At 48.4% G+C, this 23,250-nt stretch overlaps 1 protein-coding gene across 1 annotated transcript; it reads right to left on the minus strand.

The window, feature by feature from the left end:
* Positions 1 to 1,066: 1,066 nt before the first annotated feature.
* Positions 1,067 to 22,912, minus strand: ZSWIM9 (zinc finger SWIM-type containing 9). Its single transcript, XM_077131304.1, has 4 exons — positions 22,819 to 22,912; positions 21,591 to 21,875; positions 14,563 to 14,875; positions 1,067 to 4,018 (listed from the first exon to the last, which is right to left on the minus strand). The coding sequence occupies exons 2-4, from the start codon at positions 21,863 to 21,865 to the stop codon at positions 1,850 to 1,852; spliced, it is 2,757 nt and encodes a 918-aa protein (XP_076987419.1). The 5' UTR covers positions 21,866 to 21,875; positions 22,819 to 22,912; the 3' UTR covers positions 1,067 to 1,849.
* Positions 22,913 to 23,250: the final 338 nt, after the last annotated feature.

The raw sequence follows: 23,250 nt of genomic DNA on the forward strand, positions 1-23,250 counted from the left end.
CCATAAGATAGCCAAATACACAGTAAGTCCAATCGACCTCCTCCTTGAGAATTTATATATAGATACTGGTAGGTCTTTAGGATCAAGGTATGAAGATATGAGGTTGGGACTTCCAATAACTATCTTTCTCAGCTAAAAGAAAGAGGGCTTTCTTTAGGAAATTATCACACAAAGGAGAAGAAGCAAGAGGGAGAGACTTGACGTTGAGCCACTGGTTCGGTTGCCCTCGAAGCCATTCACTTTCACCATGACCTGAGTCACCTTTTACTTTAAGCTCCCTGATCCAGCAGCAACAGTATCATACAAAAACTTGCTAGAATTTGGGATCCCACATTAAAGTTTGAAAAGGACTGAATTATTTCAACCTGGATTTCTATTGCCTGCAACAGAATTCAGTCCCCAGTTGCCTCATCATTTGTGAAACCAGAAACCCCAACCTGACCTGCCATAAATAATTAAAATATAGTTTCTTACCTAAGAAGACTCAAGGTAGAGCAGACTCCATGGATTCAACTGGGCCAAGCAAAGACCCAGATCTCCTTCATCTCTTAAATGTGTCATCCTCAGTGATGGCTTCATTCTCACACTGTATCAAGATGGTTGCAAGCAGGGCTAGACCATCTCACTCTGGGTCTTCTTTTTAGGAGAGAACTTTCATCAGAAGCCTCTGTACTTACCCCAAGTGGGCTCACCAGCCAGGACTGGGTCCTGCACCAGTTCTTAACCAATGACTGGTACAGTGGCTGGATTGCCACATTTACCCTGGACTAATTAATCACTTGAGGGAAGAATGGATGGATGTTGAGAGGTTGCCATCATGGTGCCCTGATCTAGGCGAGGAAGATGAGACCTGAGCTGCCTTGGGGATGGACTCATTTGTGGTTCCTCCATTCCATCTTGGTGGAATGGAGTGATAGGACTTGGTGGTAGGAAGAATAAAGGAATGAAAAAAAAAAAAAAAGAAAGAAGGCTGGGCCATTTCAATATCCCTCTGGATCTGGGCCTCCCACCCTGCCTCTGGAAGCCAATATCTCAGCACAAAAAAAAACAAAATAATACTGCTTTATTCCAACCTTGAAGCACAAGTCACACACCTCCCCCCCCTCTCCCCACCCAATGGAGAGCCTCCAGCCCATCCCACCAGATGTTCAGTCATCCCTCTCACCTGGGAATGATAACTAGAGGTGGAGGAGGGTCAAGCCTCCAGCATTGGATAAATTCCCAAATCATGTCTACCTTCTTTCTTCTTTCACCTCCCATACTTTTCCTTTGACTCCTTGTTCTTTCTTCCTCCAGCCTGGTATTCTTCTCCCCCTCTCTTCTACCACTTGCCCCAGCTCTACTCTGTTTCTTCTCCATTGCTGCCCTTTTCTCTGCCCTCTCTCCTCCACTTGTCTCCCTCTTCTCCCCACCTCCACCCTCACCTTTCCTTCATTTCTTCTTGCCCTTTTCTTTCTTCCTCTGAGCCTTTCACTCCCTAGACTGAGCAGCCCACTCCTGCCCCCATTCCCCCCATCTCTTTCAACATTGCTCCTCTCCCTGCCCCCCAGCCTTGTCCCCTTTCTTCCTTCTGCTCTGACCTGACCCTGTCTATACCTCTTAGCACACATTCTCTCAGGAGCCACCCTGGCCAGTGTCACCTTCCCACAGCGATGTTTCAGGACCCAAGACCACTGTCAGCTTCCCCAGAGGGGCCAATTGCCAAGACCAAGTCCCTGGATGACCCAGATGGCCAGAGAGCCTGGGGTCAGGGGGCAGGAGCCCCCTGGGCTTCAGCCCTGTTATCTTTGGAATTGCAGGACGCCCTCTCACCTTCAGAGGGGAAGGTGGTGGGCAGGGGCAGGAAAGGTCAGGGCTCTGGGGCTCTCCCCCAGCAATCCCTGAGCAGGTCCATGTGGAATAAGGCTGCCCCAGTGAGGAGGCGAGCTGCGAAGAGGTGACGGCAGGGCAGATGCCGGGCAGCGTGGATGGAGCAGCTGCAGCGGGTCAGGGCCCCATCCAGGAAGAAGTCTGAGGTGCCATCCTTAAGGGCAAAGCCAGTTCCAGTCCAATGGAAACCCTGGGTCCCGTGCTGCCTGGCGAAGGTCAGCTCCTCAGCTACCAGACTTGCTAGGTCAGGCCCACAGGCTGCTTGGAATTTGGCCAGGGGCTCCCAGTCCAACTCCCCACCTCCAGAGGGTTGGCAAGGCCTCTTTGGTTCCTTGGGACCTTCTCCTTCACCTCGTTTCTGCAGGCTGTCTCCCACAGCCAGGTGTACCCTCCTTGTCACTGCCCACTCTGACTCCCCCTCAAACACAGCCCCCAAGGAAGTGTCGTACAGGACTCCATTTCCCAGCCCTAGATACATCCCTCTTGTGTCCCCCCACTCCATTCCTTGTCCTCCTCTGCTCTTGGAGCCCACAGACTGGAGTCCCTTTTCATCTCCATTCTCCAGGTCTGGAACCCTTGTGTCCCCCAATTGGACCAGAACTATATCCTCTAAGCCCCTTTTTCTTTTGACCCCCAGCCTCAATCCCCTCTCTTCTCTAATCTCTGGTCTCCTACCCTTCTCGTCTCCCCTCTGGGAACCCCTTTGGTCTCCATTCTCAGGGACCATCTCCTGGGCTTTTTTCAAATGGATGTCCTTCCAGTTTCTGACCTCCAGCCCCCTCCCCCTGTCCCCTCCCAATTGGGGTCCTATCCAGCCCCTGGATTTCAGTCCACTTCTTTCATCCTGCAACTGGGCTCCTCTCCATGTGTTCCCTTCTAGACCCCTGGCCCTCTCATACTCAAACTGGGTCCCTCTCAGGTCTGTGGTCTCCAGCACCCTAATCCTTCGGTCCTGGAAGTGAGTCACCCTCCAGGCATATCCTTCCAGCCCTCTTACCCCCTGGTCTTCCCCCTGGGTCCCCCTCCAGACATAACCTTGCCGCCCCCAGTCTTTGTCACCCTCCACCTGGGCCCCTCTCCAGCCTCTGATCTCTGGCCCTCTCTCCAACTCTCTCCATACACCTCCTTCCAGTCCCCTCAACTTCTGGTTCTCCAACTGGACCCTCCTCCAATCTCTGATCTGCAATCCCCTTTCCTTCTCACTTTCAAACCATGCCCTTCCTCGGTCTCTGGTCTCCAATCCTCTTACCCACTCCTTCTCCAACTGGGCCTCCCTCCAAATGCTTCCTTCTTTTAGTGTCCCTCCCCAGTCCCCAGGCTTTGGGGCCCTCACCCTCTCCTTTTCCACCTGGAGCCCCCACCCTCGCTCGCCCTCCAAACGCTGTCCCCCGTTGTCCGGGCCCTCGGGCGCCGCCTCCCCGGCCGCGTCGGCCCACTGCATGGCCACCAGGTCGCGAAGGCACTGCGCCACGCTGCGCGAGGGACTGAGGCGACGCAGCAGGCGCCGGCGGTGGCCGCGCACCAAGGCGCAAGCGTCCAGGTCGCGGGCCGCCTCGAAGGCGCGGAAGCGCACCCACATGTCGCGGCGCGGCGCCCAGTTGCGCTCGAAATAGTCGACGAAGGCGGCCGGGCCGTGGGCGCGCAGCTCGGCCAGCGCCTCAGCGTAGGCGGCGGGAGAGGACGCGCCGGCCAGGCGACACAGGCGCGGCCAGAGGCCGGGGTCCTCGCGCCCGGCACCGCCCAGTTCTTGCGCTTTGCTGAAGAGCGTCTCCAGGCCCTGCGCGCGGCAGATCTGCACGCGCGCGCCCGGCAGCAGCTGGCGGACGGCGGGCAGCTGCGCGGCCACCTCGGGCCCGGCCGTGAGGCAGCGCACGCGGCCCTTGACGTCGGGCGCGCTCTGTAGCAGCGAGGCGAGCGCGAAGCGCAGCAGGCTCGGTGTGCCCGGGCGCGCCACGCAGCAGGCAGCCTGGCGCGCGCGGCCCGCGCCGTCCACACACAGCACGGCCAGCAGGTCCAGCGCGCCCTGCAGCCCGGGTAGCCGGTCCACCAGGAGCATGCGCGGGAAGCGCCGCAGCAGCGCCCTCGTGCGCGACGTCAGGAAGAACACGGTCTCCACCACCGCCTGGTCTTCCACAAACACCAGCTTCACCTGGAGTGGGGGGGGGGGACAGAGGACGGAGGAGTGAGGAGGAGGGGCAGGGGTCGTCCCCGCCCTGCGCCCCCGGGTCTCAGTTTCCCTTTTTGCGGAAACAGCTATCTTATTCTTTCATGCGTTCGTGCGCTTGTTCTTCTGGCCGGCGGGAGGCAACTCTGGAGCCCAGTTGCCGAGTATGGATTCCGGCACCACCATCTAATGGATGTGTCGGTTCTGCACAAGCCTCAGTTGCCCCTGCTGGGAACTGAGTATTCATTCCTCCATTCGCTGAGAGTCAGTCTAGGACAGAGGCTCTAAAAGTGGGGCCTCCCGAATCAGGAACTCTGGGCGTGGGGCCCAGCAATCTGGGTTTTCACAAACCCTCCAGGTGATTCTTATGCACCCTCGCCCGGAACTCACTGCCCTCGGCACTAAGAAAGCACGGGCGCGGAGCCAGATTGCCTACGTTAAGGAACCTTAACCTTAACCTCTTTTGTGCCCCATTTTCTCTTCTGTGAATGAATATTCATTCTTTTGTAAACTGGGTCCAGACTACCTAGGCTGAGATCCTGGAGCCCCCGCTTTCCCCGGCTGTGTGGCTTCCCACAACTTCCCTAACCTCTATCTCCTCTGTAAAAGGATGATAATAAATAAGAATCTTACTGTGAGTGGTAGGATAAAATTAATTAAAGGATTTAGAACCCTGCCTGGCATAAATAATATTACTATTATTATTCACTCAACAAATAGGGAGTGGTCTCTAAGTGTCCACTGTTAGTATAGTTACTATCTCTGCTCAGAGATCAGCTCCTTATAGAGGTCTTTTCTGACCATCCCATGTTAGCAGACACCCCATCTCTCTCTGGCCTTTTTCTTTGAGGCATTCACCTTTGGTATGTTGTTTTTTTCACTGATTTGTCCACTGCCTCTTTGCTCTCCCTAAGATGTAAACCTCATGCATGCTGTGATGTCATTCCATTTCCCTGCTGCAGCCTGATGCTTTGAGCACCACCTCAATACATCTTAAATGCGTGAGCGATTGAATGAATGAGTCATTGGCTATGTCCAGCCGCCACATCTCTGGAGTGGAAGTTCAGTGAAGCGACTCTGGGTTTGAATCCTGGCTTTGTCTCTTACTAGCTGTGTGACCTCGGGCAAGAACTTCACCTCACTGAGCTTTGGTTTCCTTGAATGCAAAATGAGGATAATATTTGTATGGCAGGGTTGTCCTGAGGCCAAATGAGATAATTTGTGTCCAGCGTGATGCCTGGCATTTATCAAATTGTGACTGTATTGCCATCTTACTTCATCTCCCCAGCAGCATTCAGTACAGCAATCCTGCCCTTTGCGTGAAACATAGGCTTCTCTTGGCTTCAGTCACTTTGCAACCTCCTGGTTTTCCTCCTTCCTCCTGGGTAGCTCTTCTTCAGTCTCTTCTCCCTGCCCATTCTTGCCTGCTGAACCTCTAAATGCTGCTGGTACCTCAGCACCCCACTGATGGCCCTATCCTCTCCTCTTTTCCCTTATTTCTTTCATCCATTTGCATGGCTTTCATCATCTCCAAGCTAACTCCCAGTGTGCATCTCCAGACTCCAGACCCACATCCCCACCAGCTTTTACAACCACAGGGCCCCTTGGATGGATAATTCACACCCCACATCTAGCAACCTGAAGCCACACTTAATTCTCTTCCCCCCTCCCCACCCCCTACCCCCAGACTCCTGCCTTTCTTCTGAAAGCCCATCTGAGCCCTCGGCCCTATCCTCCACTGGATGGCACAGATCCTAATGCTCTGGGCCTAGAATTGACTTCTCACTTTCCCCACCCTGCACATATAATCCATTCCCAAGTCCTAGGAGTCCAGACCCTGTCAGCTTCTCCTTATCCCCAGACCACCATGCTGATGGAAGCTACCATCAGCACCTGCCTCCTTACGGGGCTCCCAACCTCCACCCTCCAACTTTGACACAAGTAGCCAGAGGGGCATTTCCAAAACTCTGATCAGATCACTCCTCTCTTGCCGGAAAAACTTTTCCAGAACTTCCCATCATACTTCACGTAAAATCAAGAGTCCATACCACAGCTATGGGCTCCTGTGACTCATCTTCTATCCATCCCCCATCCCCTTTATCCCCCTGGCCTCACACACTTTTACCTTTTCATTATTATTGCAATGAAGCCACCTGATGGGGAGAGGGGATTAGCAGCTAGGAGCCAGGGCCCTTCTATAGGGCCAGTGGCCAGGGCTCCCTTAGCTAGGGCCTACAAGAGCTGACCTGTGCATCTGAATCCAGTTTAACCACAGGTCTGTCCACAAACTGTTCTGCCATAATCCAACCTCATCCTACAAGTCCCATTAAAAAGCATTGCACAGTGCTCAGCTTTAAAGGAAACAAAACAGAACAAAGTAGAGACAGAAAGTAGGTTAGAGGTTGCGGGGGGTAGGGGTGTGAGGGGGTGGAGGAGTTACTGTTTAATGGGCACAGAGTTTCTGTTTGAGGTGATGAAAGTCTCGGTAATAGATGGTGGTGAAAGTAGCACAACATTGTGGATGCACTTAACACCACTAAACTATATACTTGAAAGTACAATAGGAAATTTTGTGTTGTATACGGGTTACTGCAATAAATAGTATTTTTTAAAAAAAGGTCTAGAGTGGAAAGAGAACAAAGACATTGTTTTCCTAATCCTAAAATCACATGTTCTGCATCACATTGGAATGCAATTCCATAATTCACTAGAAGGAGTCAGAGGACTCAGAAGAGCTGTTACACCCATGCTTATGGTTTATTACAGCGAAAGGACACGTTAAAATCAGCAGAGGCTGAAAGTGTTTACAGCAGGGTTCAGGAGAGACCAAGTGGGAGTTTCCAGTTGTCCCTGCCCAGGAGAAGCAGTGGACAGTGCTTCAGTCTCCCCGCAACCATGTGTGACAGCACACATGGAGTGTTGCCAACCAAGGAGTGTACCAAGCCTTGGGGTCCCCTGATTTTATGGGGGTCCAGCACCCAGCATGGCTGATTGTCCAAAAGGTTGCTCTTAGTTCCTCAGTCTCTGGCTCTACCATAAGTCACACTGTTAGCAGGGACTACCTGCAGCAGCCTAAGTCCCCAGGTAAACTAAGATATTCTAACCAGCAGCATATTGCCAGGGCTCAGAAGTTTCTACCTAGTTGCTGGGCAAGGACCATACCTTTGAGAACCTCTGCTGATTTTATTGTGTCCTTTCACTGTAATAAACCATAAGCATGAGTACAGCTTTTCTGAGTCCTGTGAATCCTTCTAGTGAATTATGGAAACTGAGGGCAGTCTTGAGGACCCCTGACTACACTAGGGGAGCCACGTGCTCAAGTGGCGGGGCTGGGATCCACGTCCAGGCCGTTAGGAATGTCTGGGGGCAGGGGAACAGTGGGTGGGAGGAGATTTGTGTGGGTGACATGTAACGAGTGTGGCTGACATTTGATGACGGTGAGCAACACGTAAATTAATTCATTCATTTAATAAATATTTACTGAGCACCTGTGATATGCCAGGTGCTGGGTCCGGGCACTGAGAGGGATGAATGAGACACACCTTAGAGCAGGAAGAAACAGCCATCAGACCAAAGAAAAAACACATGAAGCAGTTACTATGTGCCAGGCACAGTTCCTAGCCATGAACTCTTTCAATCCTCACACCTATAAAACAGGTATTATTCTGACCATCTCCATTTTTCAGATGGGGAAACTGAGGCACAGAGGTTCAGCTGCTTGCCCAGGGTCACACGGGCAGTAAGTGGCAGGGCTGGGATTGGAACCCAGTCAGCCAGCCTGAGCCCAGAGTTTGTGTCCTGACCACCATGCCCCATGGCTTTCACCAAAGTGATGAGACAGGCCTGCCTCATGAACTTCTGGCTTGAGAGACACAGTGGATGGCAGTGCATTTATAGATGCAGAGGCCCAGGGAAGAGCAGAGTTGGAGGACCCAAATTGCGTTGCCTCAGATTAATGCTTTGGTGGTAATGTCATCCATCTACCGCGGATGGCAGGGTCTACAAATGCTAACATCAGAAACCATGCCACTTGGGAATACCTCCCACCCACACCTCTTCCTGTTTGTGAGCACGCCCATCCTTCCTTTCCCATTTGGTCAGAGTGATATTATTCTCAACAGATGGACCTGAAGAATAAATTCAAGGAATAAAAAGAAAAGCCCAGTAGCTAACACTTTCCAGACACTGTCCTAAGTTTTTTCACACACACATACCTCACACAATGACCCTCACAATGCTTTGAGGTAGTATCTATTATTATCCCCATTTTACAGATGAAGAAACTAAAACTTAGAGAAATTAAAATAACTTGCTTATAACTTGCTGGAAGTCCCACAGCCAATAAATAGCAAAGCCAGAATGTATATAAAGTTTTTAGCACATATCAATATAAATGCAAGTGTGCTTCTAGATGTTACTCTATTATCCCCAAAATGGCTGGGCTGATGTAAAATACAGGCAGTGTGGCATAGAGAACATTCCTTTCGGGAGGTACAAAGACACAGAGGAGCTGGAACTGAGCTGCAGGGAGCCTGGGTAACTTTGGATCAGTGGGAACCATGAGCCCCATATTCAGACAGGACTCTGGGAGACCCTTGGTGAAACAAACCCTATAACCCTGGGGTGGGCTTTTGTGCTGTTTGCCGGCTCCTGCCTCTGCATGTGGTCAGATTGCATCTCCCTGCCCCTGGCGGTTAGGTAGGATCATGTGACTTGCTTTGGCCAGTGAAGTGTGTGAGACCACAAAGTGATGTGTCACTTGTGGGCAGAAACCTTCCCAAAAGATATGGCAGTTATGCTGGGGATGAATCCCTGTCCTCCTTAGGCCTGAGTGACTCAGGTAAGGGGTTCTCATGGTGGACATGCAGCATAGCCAAGAAATAAACTTCAATAAATGAAGCTGCTGAGATTTGTAGGCTGCTTGCTTACAACTTTTCTTTTTTTGGTGGTGGGGGGGCATGGTTTGGGAATCAAACCCAGGTCTCCCGCACGGAAGGGGAGCATTTTGCCACTGAACCACCCGTGCACCCTAGGCTGCTTGTTATTACAGTAATGTGGGGGGTCAGGAGCAATATATTGTAAAAGGGAATTTTACAAAGCTTAACAGTAGCTAATTTTTCCTGCTTAATTTAGCTATTTACATATATTTTAGCTTCTGAAATATCCAGCAAAAGCATTTGTGTCATTTTATATTCACGGCTATGCATTTAGTGTGAGTTAAGAATTATAAAGAAAAGAATTATGGGCCCCATCAGGCTGAAGATAAACAATCCTGGCGCCAAGGTTACTTGTTGTAAAACTGTTAAGAAATGCTTATTGTAAAACTGTTCTTATCTGCTTTTTTGCAAAACAGCACCTGTGACCCATGCTCAACCCCCACCCCCCTCATCTTACCCTTTAAAAAGCTTTTGCAGACTTAAGTTCGGGGCTCTCTGTTCCTGCGTGTTCAGCGAGCCCCACACATGTGTGGAAAATAAACCCCTTGCGTGTTGCATGAGAGAACGTCTCTTGGAGTCCTCCTTTGCGTGGCAAAATTCTCAAATTCTTACAATATCAGGCAATAAATCAGGCCCTAGCAAGAAGAAGGTATCCGGAGTCACAAGATCCAGGGCAGGAAGTTCCCAGGAGTTAAAAATTGAACAATAATCATTGTTAAGAAACAAAAAGAATGGGATGTATTGTGCAAGAGCAAATGGCATTTCTCTGCTTCTGTAGATAAAATTGCTTGCTTACAGCTGCAAACCAAGATGTGGCTCAAAAAGATAATGCCCTTTTTCCTGCTTCTGTGGATACGCTTGTGGTTTTTACCTTTATAAGCCCCCCTTGAGAACTCCTCGGGACTGCTCTCTGATTCCTCTTTCTTGAGTTTCTGAGGCAGTCGCCAGCCGGCTAATAAAGACTCCTAATTGGCTTGCAAATTGCTTTGACTTGTGTGGTCTCTCTTCTGGTGCGCCCCACAACAGTAAATCCTGGGCCATCCTGACTGACAGTTTTCTTTTCTTTTTTACAAGTGGGGGTAAGCACATTGTCTATTTTCCATCTACTTTCTAAAAATTATTTGAATGTGCGAATAATAAATTCACATGGTTCAAAAGTGAAATAATATAAAGCACGTAGTGTAAGGTCTTACTGCTACTTCTATTTTCTAAACGCCCTTTTTCTATTTGTTATTCTTACTCCCACCTACATCTTGGTATTCTCTGAGAGTTTCTTTTTGTGAACACAAACCAATATTCCGTTTTATATATAAAATACTCCACTATTACAAAACATAGCAAATTATATATTGTCCTATCCCCATGCCTTTTTTAAAAACTTAAAAATGTATCTTAGAGATCTTTCCAAATTAGTTCCTAGAGTTGTCCTCAATCTTTTTCTATAGCCATATAGTACTCATAACGACAAGTTATGTAACCATTACCCACTGTCGGAGTTTTGGCCGTTTCTAATCTTTCGCTTTCATGAACAATGCCTCAATGACTAATGTTGTATGTAAATCATTCTGCTCCTAGGCAACTGTGTCTGCAGGACAAATTCCCAAAGGGTGAGCGCTTTTGTTATTTTGATAGATATCTCCATAGAGACTTTACCTTGTCTAACTATAAGTCAATATTTTAGTGACCAAACTATTGTCTTTTTCTTGTAGAACTGCCTATTGAAGGGGTCGGATCTGTTTTGCATTCCATCTAAAATGGCTTTTATAGTCCTTAGAAAGCTGGAAAATTGCTTCCTGTTTAATACCTCCTCCCACAACAGATCAGATTTGTCCTTTTTATTCCTAAAGTCATTGCATATCTTCAGTGTTCAGTTTTTCTCAAACCTCAATGTGACAAGGCCTCAATATCTTTTTATGTTGAAATACGTTCCAATATAATCTTCTACTATTAATCTTCTATTTTTATATCCAGTTTTAAGACTCCTGGTAATTTGGTTTTAATCTTATTTCTTCATAAGTAATAAACAGCATTTCAGTGGTGAACAAGCATACGTCCAGCATCTGGTATCATCTAGTGTTACTCAAAGGATCACACTCAGATCAGGGCCCACCTTTCTCAGGAGGCAAACCCTCCACATCGCCATAGGGGAAGCAAAAAGGGAAAGGAGCAACAATTCTGCAAGGTCCTTCTTTGTCCAGGAAGTCTGCTTTTGCTTAGTTTCCTGGTTACCCTGGAATGTGCCACAATTGAAGTCAAGGAGATGTGAAGGGATAGGGTGCCTCAGTGCTCCATCACTCCTCTGAGCAGGCGCTAAAACGTGATAACAGTCACCTTATCCCACTCACAAACCATGGCTGTGGCCTTGGTGTGTCTTACCCCCGCCTGAGACAAAGCAAGCCAACCCAACTTAGGGGGTCCTGAGGACTCAGTTTTTCAAAGGAATCTCCTTTTTGGTAGACAGAGGGAAAGTGGGAAGAATGATATCCAATTGTTGCTTAGCCTCATCTTGGGAAGATAATAGAGAATCTTTTAAACAAATTTTATACATGGAGAAAAAGCAAGTGAAATTTCTGGGTAAAGGTGACAGATTGAACACGCCCCTCTAATTGCACTGTTTCGCGAACCTCCAGTACCTCTAGGAAAGGGTTTCTTTTCTTTTCTTTTTTTCTTTTTTTACATGGGCAGGCACCAGGAACTGAACTGAGGTCTCTGGTATGGCAGGTGAGATCTGCCACTGAGCCACTGTTGCCTGCCCTTTCTTTTTAAAGGCATAAATCCATGAGGATAGAGGCAAAGGAAAGTAGATGGATATATCTTACCCAGCCCCCACCAAAACACACACACACACACACACACACACACACACACACACACACACACACACTAGAAATTGTGGGATGCTGAGAACTAATAGCAGAATCCTCAAACAGAAATGGTAACGCCAGGCCATGGTGGGAAGGGAGAGAGGTGAGATAAAGGTAAGTTGAGGGCTGTTTAGAAAGCAGATAGATCTCTAAATCCCATCTTTTCCCTCTTCTCCTATCCTCAGATGATGGAGGTTTATTCTACGGAAAAGGTAAAACAGAAAACAGTCAATGGCCTTGGGGACACCAGGTCCATCTGAGGACGGGGGAGCCGAACCCCAACAGGAGAATTCAGTGTATTTTCCTGCCTGGACAGACCCCCAGTTGTCTTCCCCCAGAAGCTGGCAGCTTGGTCTGTGCCCTCCCAACAGGAGACTGGAGTTTTCTCAGCGGAAAGTAATCAGCCCCAGAGGAAGAATAAAATATGCTGACAACTGGCTCTCCCCAACACATAAAGCCAGGTGCAAAACCACATGTTCTACATCCTACCTTGGAAGTATGTTGGGGGTGGTGGTGGTGGAGATGGTGGCAAATGAAAATAAGGTAAAAAAAGTGCAGACACACAATTGGTTAGCCTAAGTACAGAGCTCTACTGTCCAAGAACCATAGCCATTAACTACATGGGGCTGTTTAAATTTCAATAATTAAAATAAAAAATTACTGAGCACATTTCAAGTCTCAATAGCCACATGTGGCAAATGTACTGCACAGTGTAGATATAGCAATTCTCATTGCAGAAAGTTCTATCCGACTGCAGAATACCTCTGGATACATAAGTCGGGCTGCCCCTGAGGAGGGAACCAGAGAGGCAGCAGGTGGCAAGGGAACTGTTTACCATATTCCCGTTTGTCTCTTTTGAATTTAGAAACTTATATATGTATTATATATTTAAAAAATAAATATTTCAGTATACAGGAAAAGGATAACCCTTTCAGTGATCTCTGTATCTTGGTTTTCCAAACTTCTTCCTCATTTCTTTTATAAATATTGAGGCAGGTCAAAATCCAGACTCAGAAGCCAACTTGGTTTAGCCTAGATTTCAAGACTGCCTTCAAAATGGAAGTTGAAAGGACAATCCCATCACATGAAAGACATTCATTTATGAAAGAGCTGCTTCTCACAGGGGCAACTCTACATGTGATGTTTCCAGGGTTGAAAGCTTATTTATTTAATGGTGGGCAGTGGGTAAAGTTAATAGCTCAGCAAAGACCAGTGTGTCCCCATTTTACAGAGCTGCACACTGACTGGGGCTGGGCCTCAACCCTTAGGAGGTTGAAACTAATGCAAAGGAACCTGAACCTCATCTCCAAATTGGGGATAGCAGAATGGTAAAGAGTACCGCCTTGGATCCAGTGTGGGTTTGCAGCCCAGCTCAGCCATTAAAGAGCTTTGTGACCTCAGGCCATTGACTTGACCTCTGTGTGCTTCAGTTTCCTCATTTATAAGCTCAGTGAGAATGGCAGACTCTACATAGTACCCTGGGGAGATTTAAATGAATTAAAATATATAAAGCATTTAAGGTAGTACCTGGCACATGGCAAGTGCTTGATAAATGTTAGCTAAAATTATTATTGGTATTGCGTGTGAATAGGGGGAAATTAGGGCAGAAAAGGGGTTTTCTTTTTAGAGAGGACTTGGCTTGGGTTCTGACTTCAATCAGGGATGGTTACTGGCTGTGAGATGGGACCTGAGAGTGGGTTCATATCTTGGCTCCATCCTGAGCTGGGGCCTGTTCCATGAATAAGACAAAAGCACAGCCAACTGGAGAAACCAGTACTCCACACTGCCCCCCGCCACCCACACACTTTTCTCTTGTTCCTTTTCTTTTTTAACTTTATGATCGTTCCAGCCCTGAAATTGGGTCAAAGCAACAGAACGATTCCTCGTGGAGAAGCAGCATCTTCGCTACTCTGCCAACACACCAAGCTTGCTTCAGCCTCTAGACCTTGGCACTTGCTGCTCCCTCTGCCTGGAACTGTCTTTCCCAAGATGACAGAATGGTGTCCCCTCCCTTCCTTCTGGTCTTCTCTGCTCCAACACCATTTCCTTACAGAGGGTTCCCAGACCACTCAAATTAAAATAGCATCCCTTGCAACAGCCACTCTTCCCTACCCTCACCCTGTCCTTTATGACACTGCAACCTCTCCTCTAATTCCTGATCTGGGTGGCGGGTGCACGGGTGTTTTCACTTTGGGAGTTTTCATCAAGTTGTATACTTATCTTTTATGCACCATCCATCACTTCAGCTCCCTTTCTTCCTAGCCCCTTATCCTACTAACACTGTAGTACATTTACATGTATCTATTGCTGATTTCTTCCACTAAAACCAGCCACGTGTGGCTATTTACATTTCAATGAATTAAAATTGCATAAACTAAAATTCCAGTTCCTTGGTATACGGTCACATTTCAAGTGCTCAATAGCCACATGTGGGGATGGCTACCATACTGAACAGCGAAGAGCCAGGGAACCTTTCCACCAGAGCAGCAGGTTCTGTTGGGCAGTGCTGCGCCAGAGGAAGCTCGGCCAGAGCTGAGCTGCATGTCCTGTTCCTGCTGAATCACATCCCCAAGCACCCAGGAGGTGCTGACAAGTACTGATGGAATGAAGGAATGAATGAATGAAAGCAGTGGACGAATGAATGGGCGGATAGATGGATGGATGAGGGACCCGTGAGTCTTCCGCGTGGCTCTCCCCCGCCCCCTTGCCGCCTCTCCCAAGACCCCACCTTGGCCTCGGGGTCGGTGCGGAAGAGCCCCTCCAGCACGTGGAGGGCGTCCAGGACGCCGTGGTCACGGCCTTTGCAGTAGGAGAGCAGGCGGCGCACGTCAGCCGGGGCCACGAACTGCTTGGAAATGTTGTTGGTGGTGCGCACCGGCAGGCAGGCGTTGGCCAGGAGGTGGCCCGGGCGGAAGTAGTGAGCGAACTCGAGCGGGCAGGCCGGGTGCGAGTGGGTCAGCTGGCACTCCGTCACCACGAGGCGGTCTCGCAGCGGGCTCAGCTTGACGATGATGAAGGCCGGGCAGCCGGGCTGGGGGGGCCTGCGGGAGGAAGGACCACCGCCGCCGTCACATCACCCTGCTGCCCTCGTCTTCCTTTTTCTCTCTCCTTTTTTTTTTTTTTTTTAATTAAGATTGTTTCAAACACAGAGAAGAGTAGAGGGGCTTAAGAATATGCCGGCTGTGTGACCTTGGGCAAATTACTTAAAAGTCTCAGTTTCCTTCCATGTTAAAAGAGGGTAAATAATAAGAATACCTTTCTCATGGGATTATTAGGAGTATAAAAAGAGTTGATGTCGGTAACACACTTGAAAGCAGTGCCTGGAACATATTAAGCACTATGTGTTTGCTACAATTCTGTTCCCTCCATCCCCAGTTTTATAAAAAAGAAATGAATATTCTATGTTTACCTCAAACAATTTTAGGAAATACAACATTCCAGATACTCCTGCATCCACTTCTGATTTTGCATGAACAGCATCACCAGTTGGGGCCTCTGGGAACTCTGCCCCAACAAATTCTCCGACCTTCCAACATCCCCAGAGGGAGTCACCATCAAAACTGAGTATTGTCATTCTCACACGTTTTTACATGTCCATAAGCAACAGAAGACAAGTTTCTAGGTTTTGAATCTTATAGATGTGAAAAAAAGAGAACTCAAACTCATTAGTCATCAAGGAAACACAAAGTAAAACCCTAAGGAAATACCGCAACATACCTACCACAGCGGCCACAGTGAAAAGACTGTAAATATCAAATGTTGACGAGGACGTGGAGCGCCTGGAATTCTCCTACATTGTTGGCGGAAGTGTAAAATAGTACAACCACTTTGGAAAACCGTGTGGCAGTACCTACTAAAAGTGACCATATGCCTCTCTTGTGACACAGCAACTACACTCAAGATAAACACATGTCTAAGGGAACCTAAAGACACGGGGTAGAATGCTCATGTTAGCAAAACATGTGAAAAAACCCAAATATCCAATGACAGACTGGGAAAATAAATGGTGACATGCTCCTAAAACACCAATCTGCAATAAAAATGAACAAACCATTACTACCCCCGACTACACAGCTGAATCACATTGTTCAAAGAAGCCAAACACAAAAGAGAAAACACAGTAGGATTCCCATTTAGGTCAAGTTCAAAAACAGGCAAAACTAACAAATGCTGTTAAACTACTGGATGGTGGTTACCTTGAGTAGTTAACCCCACGAGGGGCACAAGGGGGTCTTGCTGGGGCTGGAGGTGTTGTTTCTTGTTCTGGGTGCTGGTTATATGTCTAATTTATTTTGTGAAAATTCTTTAAGTTGCACACATAGGATGCATGCACTATTCTGTTACCTATTCTATGCTTTAAAAAGTTTACATAGAAAAACCGCATACACAGAGCACTGAGGGAGGCAGACCAATGGTCTCTCGGAACTGTCCACATCCCAGTTGCCGGAACCTGTGACTATGCTACCTCACGTGGCACAATGGACTTCACAGAGGTGATCAGTTTAAGGACATGGGGATGGAGTGATTATTCTAGATTATCTGGGGGAGGGTCACCAATAAAATGACAAGGGTCCTTATAAATGAAAGAGGGAGGCAGGAGGATCAAAATCAGAGAGACATTTCAAGATGTCATGTTGCTGACTTTGAAGTTGGAAGAGACCATAAGCCAAGGAAGGCAAGTAGCCTCCAGAAGCTGGAAAAATTGAGGAAATGGATTCTCCCCTAAACCTTCAGAAGGTACGCAGCCCTACTGACACATTGATTTAAGCCCAGTGAGAACCATGCCAGACTTCTGACCCCTAAAACTGTACAAGATTGGGTTGCTATAAGCCACTGAGTTTGTGGTAATTTTTTATTACCACAACGGGAAGTAATAAAAGTATCATGCTGGACGTATCCTTTGGGGTTCCTTGTTTCATCCAACGTCATACTTTCAAAACTTTTCTATTTCATTTTATTTATTTGTTGTATAATAGTCCATTTCATGACTCTGCCAACCATTCGATCGTTTCCAGTTCTGCCTGCCTTCTTACAAACCAGGCTTCAGTGAACACACAAGAGTTTGTCTAGGAGAGTGAGTGGTTCTCAAACTGTAGGGCATAGCCCATTACAAGAAATCAATTCTGGAATTATGATCAGTACTGTAAAAAATGAAATAGAATAGTGAAAAGAAATCAGGGCATATTTTTCTGATGACTAAACTGATATGTTTCTGAAATGGGGTTCGCTGTTTTTGCATGGAAGGGTGATAGCACTTTTGGGTGAGAGATTTCGTTACAGAGCAGTGGTCACAAAGTTTCATGTAAAGGGCCAGGCAGTGAATATTTCTTTGCGTCTGTTGTGACTATTCAACTCTGTTACTATATTGTGAATGCAGCCATTGATAATATGTAAATGAATGAGTGTGGCTGTGTGCCAATAAAACTTTATTTACAAAAATGGGCTGCAGGTCGGATTTGGCCTGAGGGCTTCCTAGTTTATGGGCTGCTACAATACAGGATGTCCGCAGTGCAGAATGTAGTAAGGAAGCCCTGCTTCCAGGTACTAAATGCCAGTAGCATACAACAAAAAATACCCCACAATTTTTCCAAATGCCCCTTGAGGAGGGTAAACTTGCCAAGTGGTTGAGAACAACTGGTATAAATATTTAAGAATTTTGTCATTAGACAAGAAGGGGATTCTTGACACTCTCCTTTTTCCCTACAGACATGAGGTAAAGTACAAGACATGAGCCTTTATCTACTTTAAGAGCTTGAGTCTTTTTGCCTAATTTGAAGTAACAATAGTACAAATATAGAAAAATCATAATTTAGTGCAAATCATTATCATATAAAAAAAGGTATCAAGGCCATGGTGATAGCAGGTGGCACCAAAAGGAGGTGCTATTATGCAACCTGACCTACCAAAGCAGCAAAGTGCATGAGCTTTTTTAATTTTCCTAGAATAATTCGTGGGTTTTTATGAAACTTTCTGGTTGGTCTCTTTCAGCCTAGGTGTTCTGGCCCCTGCAACAGGGGAGGCTAACTCTTCTGTGACACTGTCATTTCAACAGAGGATAGCCCTTTCCCTCTGTGGGTCCCAGCATCTCACAGAATGATCTATTTGTGGCCTCAAAGCACCCTTTTGGCAATTTCTGCCCTCCTATCTTGGGGAATAACACCACCTACCTCTAAATGTACATCCTGCAAGGGCAGGATTTTTGTCTGTTTTGTTCACTGTTGTATCACCGGCACCTGATAAATATGTAATTTTTATCAGTAAATATGATGAATGAATGAGTGAACCCCATTATATAAAACTCAGTAAATGTGATGAATGAATGAGTTACATTTATAATTCAGACACCCACCCAACCCCATCCTAAACATCCGTTACCAAGTCTTGTCCATTGTGCCCCTAAACTTCTAATACATCCACTTTTTCCTATTTACACTGCCACCAATATAAGTTCTTTTCTTCTTCACAGAATATTCTTCCTCGTTTTTTTCACCTAGTTAACTCCTACTTGTCCTTCAGTCCTCAGTGCTAGGGTCACCTCCTCTGGGAGGCCTTCCCTGAACATACCCAGACTAGGACAGATTCCATCACACACTGGGATGATGATTTCATTGATGCCCATCTTGCCCACCAGAACACAAGCTCCCCGCTGATACCATAGCATCTAAGACACATATACACACTCCACACAGTAAGTGCTCAAAAACAAAACAACAAACCCTCTTGGATGAATGGACAAATAGGTTGGTTCCTAGGACTGAAAAATCTTTAGGAGGCTGGAACACTCAATGCATATTGATAATTTATGATTTAAATAAAGATGGGGGAAGGAGGGAAGGAGAGAGAAGGACGGACAAGATAGGGTGGTAATTAAAAGCATGAGCTTTGCACCTGACTGTGTGGGTCTGAATCCTGGTTCTCTCTCATACAAGCTGTGCTATCTTGGGAAAATTCTTTAACCTCTCTGTGCCTCAAGTTTTTCATTGGAAATTGGGGCTAATAATAATAATACCTACCTCACAGTCTGGTCAAGAGGAATGAATTATGTAAAGTGGTGAGGAAGGAAGCTAGCATCTGGTAAACAACAAATGGTAGCTGTTATTAGGAAAACATTCTTTTTTTTTTCTTTCTAATAGTACTTTTGCTTTGATTTGCGTTCCAATGCATAATTTATTTATTCTTGATCTTTCAGGTTTTTAAAATCTTTTCTGTTTTCTAAGGTTGAGCAAGGATGAAAAATCTGTTCTGGGTAGGGAAGAGTTGAGAGAGAGGTACAGGGAAGGGAGGGAGAGACTCGAGCAGGAGAGAGGAAGTTGCAGCGATGGGGACTCAGAGGAGGTCACTGTAAAACCTTTGCAAAAAGGGGGCAGGAGGTAGCTTGGAAGAAAGTCCTTATCTGTGTTCCCGGGACCCTTGGCCCAGCTCTTCTCAGCCTCCAATCTGACTCTTTCACTCCATTCTCCCAAGTGGCCCAGAAGGCCTCATTCCACACCCAGAGCTAACCCTTCTCCGAGCCTTCCTGGTGCTTCTCAGGGCCCCCAGGATAAAGCCCCAGGCCCTGGACTCAGGCTTGCCAGCTCTGGACCCTGACAACTTTGCAGAAACACCTGCCTGTTCTCACACATTAACTCCTCTGCCTTGCCTGGTGGCCCATGGGCTATGCCCCAGCTATAATGCTGAAGAGGTCCTGCTTGAGCAGCTGAGAGCAAAGGGGAGCTCAGACACGAGGAACCTCAAGGCATAAAGTCTACACTGGTTCATCCACCACCCCACATCCTCTATGCAGGGGTGACCCCACTGCCCTCCCAGTCACCAGGCCCGAGCACAGCGCACTGTCCTTGCTGCACAGCCGGTCAGTCCCCAGTCCCATCCCTCCTGGCCCCTGCCCCCTTCTGATACTTGTAGAATGCTTGGGACAGCGCCTGCACACAGTAAGCATCATGAGTTTGTTAAACCAAATACATACATAAATAAAACCCTCAATGTCCTCACTAGTCACCTCCTCTGGGAAGCTTTTCAGAACTACCTGGTAAGCACCCAGGTTACCATGCCTCTTTTATTCTCCTTTCTGCCCTCCTCAACCTCTCTCTCCCTACTGGGGACTGGTGAGCTTATAATTTTGTTTCATTTGTCTTTGTCTTCTCTATTAGGTTCAAGGGCAGAGATCAGCTCTGGGTGCCAAGTGCCCAGTGAAGGGCATGCACATGGTAGGTCTTTAATATATGTTGTTATATTGAATTGGGTTCTGTTAACAGAGAAATTCTAGATTAGGCCTGACCTGCTTGTGAGCTCTGGATTTCTGCATGATTATATGTTTGACGCTGTTCTGCTTTCACATCTCTGGATCTGTTAAGCAGGGAGTAAATAAGAAAGAAGAGTAATCCTATAGTAAACATTTAAACAGCTATGGATGAGAGGAGCTAGCTGTTAGAGAGTACTCACTCTGTGCCAGATGCCCTTCATACATTTGATATGTATTACTAAATCCTCACTAAATCCTGAGATAGATACTATTACTTCCCCACTTTCCAAAAAGAAAACTGAGGCCCAGAGAGGCAAAGCCACTTGCTTGAGGGCATTGGTTAATCAGTATAAGAGCTGTCCTATGTACCATACGACACTGTGCACGCCCTATCTGATCCTGGCTGCTGGCTCCAGAGTCCACGCCCTCGACCCCCCTCACAGTTATCATTTAACCAGCTGCCCTGCATTCCAGGAAGTTGGGTAAGTGCTTTCCTGTGTGTGATCTCACCATAACCTCACAACAGTCCCATGAGATAGCTACTGCCATGTTCCCATTTCTGAGATGAGAAAACTGAGGCTGAGAGATACCCATCCAGAAGTCGGGGTCCCATCTCAGGCAGCCTGAAGGCAGAGCCTGTGTGTTTAAGCATTCCTCTCTCATCTATGGCTCCCCAGCCAAGGGTCTCATACCCATGCATCTACAGGGGCCAGGGAGGCAAAACAAGGATGCAACACTGCAAAGAATGAGGCAGCAGAGAGGTGGGGTTGGGGTAATCCTGAGCACCAATGCCTGTATACAGGGGGTGGCTATCTGCTACACAGGAATAGGGGCTCAGCCAATTCCTGTGTTTCTAAGGGAAGCTGGAAACCCTACATTGTATGGAGAATGTTTCCATTTTAAAACGGGTCATTAAAAATAGCCTTGGTCACTTGGGTGGTTCCCTAGCTCTCTTGTGGATTTCTCACCTGCTCCTTATCTTTATAGCATTACACAGTTGTACAGAATTACTTGAGAGACTGACTGTCCATTTACTGTCAGTCTCCCTGAAAGTTCCAGAGGGCTGGGACTTTGCCTGTAGGGCACTTTCTTACCCCCTGTCCCTGGCTCTCCCTGTTCCCAGCACCCAGCATGAGGCCTGGCCTCAAGGGACAGATCTTTATTTTTGTCCCTGTGGCTTTCCCTGCACCTCAATCTCCAAGTCTCTGTTCTGTTCTAAGTGGGCAAAACCAGGGTCTCTCCCAATTTTTCCCTGACTCCAAGTCTCCAGGTCTCTGGAATTTTTTGTCTATGGGGTGGGTCTCCATCTCACTCTCTGCCTCTCTATAGATCTCTGGCAAAGCCTGTAATGCCTGCTCTGTCCCTTCCTCTGTTTCCCTTTCTCAGCATGTTTCTCTCTTGGTCTCTCACCGTCTCTCTGGAAGGTATATTTGTCTGTCTCGGTGCGACTGTCTCTCCACCCCTCCTCCAGACCCCCCTGCTCCCTCCCTGCCGGGCAGCGGCTCAGGCTCACGCACCCTACTGCGGGCCGGCTGGGAGCGCGCAGGTCCTTGCACACGAGCCGCACATAGCTGTACTTGAGCACGTCGATGAGCGTGTAGAGCGGGGGTGCACCGGCCCAGCGGCAGCGCGCCAGGTGCATGGAGCTCTTGACGAAGAAGAGGGCCCGCCGCTGCAGGCACCATGCGTCGAAGAAGCGACTGAACTCCGCCCAAGAGAAAAAAGCCCGCTCCCGCAGTTCCTGCTCCTCCTGCCCCGCCACGGAGCCGGGTGGGGGCTCCAGCCGCTCCATTCTGGGGCGCCTGAGAGGGAGTGACAACTGGGTATCAGTTCCGTTCCTTCCTGGGATGTCCCACTTCCACCACTCTTCACCTGCCCCTTAAGCGCTGGTACCTATACTCTGGTGGGGTCAGGGATGGATACACCCATTTTTATCTCCAGATATGAACAGCGCCCCCCTCATCTTTTGGCCATCTGTGACACACTCTTCCTGGCGGCTACCCCTGGAACAGCTAGGGCCTGTCACCCTGATCCCTAATTCCAAGACTGGTCCCCTTTCCCTAGAAGTGAGTCCTGGGTCCATTTGCGGCCACTCAAAATACGACAAGCGTGTTCCCAACTACAGCTGAGTCCCCCCCCCCCCCACAACGAGCCTCTAACACTTGGCGGTTACCCCCCACATAATCCCCATTCATGTGGGACTCCCCCATGTACCTTCACTTGGTTGTAACTCCACCTGCCCTGAATTCAGCTGTATCCCCTTCTAAAGATGCTCCACAACTATATGTACTGCCCCCCCCCCCCCCCACATCCAGTCACGGACCCCTTATCCCCAGACGTGCTCCTCAAGCACGTGGGGCTTGCTCCAGAGATGAACCTCCAATATTGCAGCTGGTGCTGGTCCCCCAAATGTGACCCCACGTGCCATCCGACTGTGACTCCTGTTTCCCAGAGATGCTTCCATTCAAAGTGTGCTCCCCACATCCAGTTACGGCCTCTTCGCCCACAGGTGCTTGCCCTATCCATTTGTGGCCAATTATCAAAAGTGTCACAAATAATTCATCTGTGACCCCTCTCCTCCCTAGATGCGCCCCTGTCAGATGCATTCAGCTGCGTCTCCGTTCTGTCAGCTACGGCCACCATCCTCCCCAGATGTGTATTTTCGTCCTAGACTCGGCCTCTTATCCTCACACGGGCTTCTTCATCCCAGATGCTCCCCGGATCCAGGTGCATCTTCCTCCCTACCTCGTGTAATCCCTTCCAGCTCGCTCCCACTTCGCCAGTCCGGCCCCATCCACCGCGGCCCCTCCCAGCCCGGCCGTCCCACCCAGCTGGGCCTTTCCCCTCCTCCAGCTGTGCACCCTTCCCGCCCCTCCCCACTCACCTACGCTCCGGATCAGCGTCCACCTCCCACAATGCCTCGCGTCGGAGCACGGCGCGGCCCTCGCTCCCGGGATGCCCTGCGCAGCCTGCCGCCTCTCTTCCCGTCGTGCCTCGCGCCGCGGCGTTCTCCGAATTTCCTTTACTCGCCGCGGGTCACTCCAGCGACCAGGAGCCACACCTGCTCACCCAGGCGCAGGATGTTTCCCAGCGTGCTCTGCGTGAAGGATCGCCCCGCTTATCCTCTTCTTCCGACTGCCTCCGTGTCAGGGAACTCCAACTCCCAGCGTCCCCCGG

This window comes from Tamandua tetradactyla, chromosome 16, assembly GCF_023851605.1.
Source record: "Tamandua tetradactyla isolate mTamTet1 chromosome 16, mTamTet1.pri, whole genome shotgun sequence".
In the NCBI taxonomy this organism is placed as follows: Eukaryota; Metazoa; Chordata; class Mammalia; order Pilosa; family Myrmecophagidae; genus Tamandua; species Tamandua tetradactyla.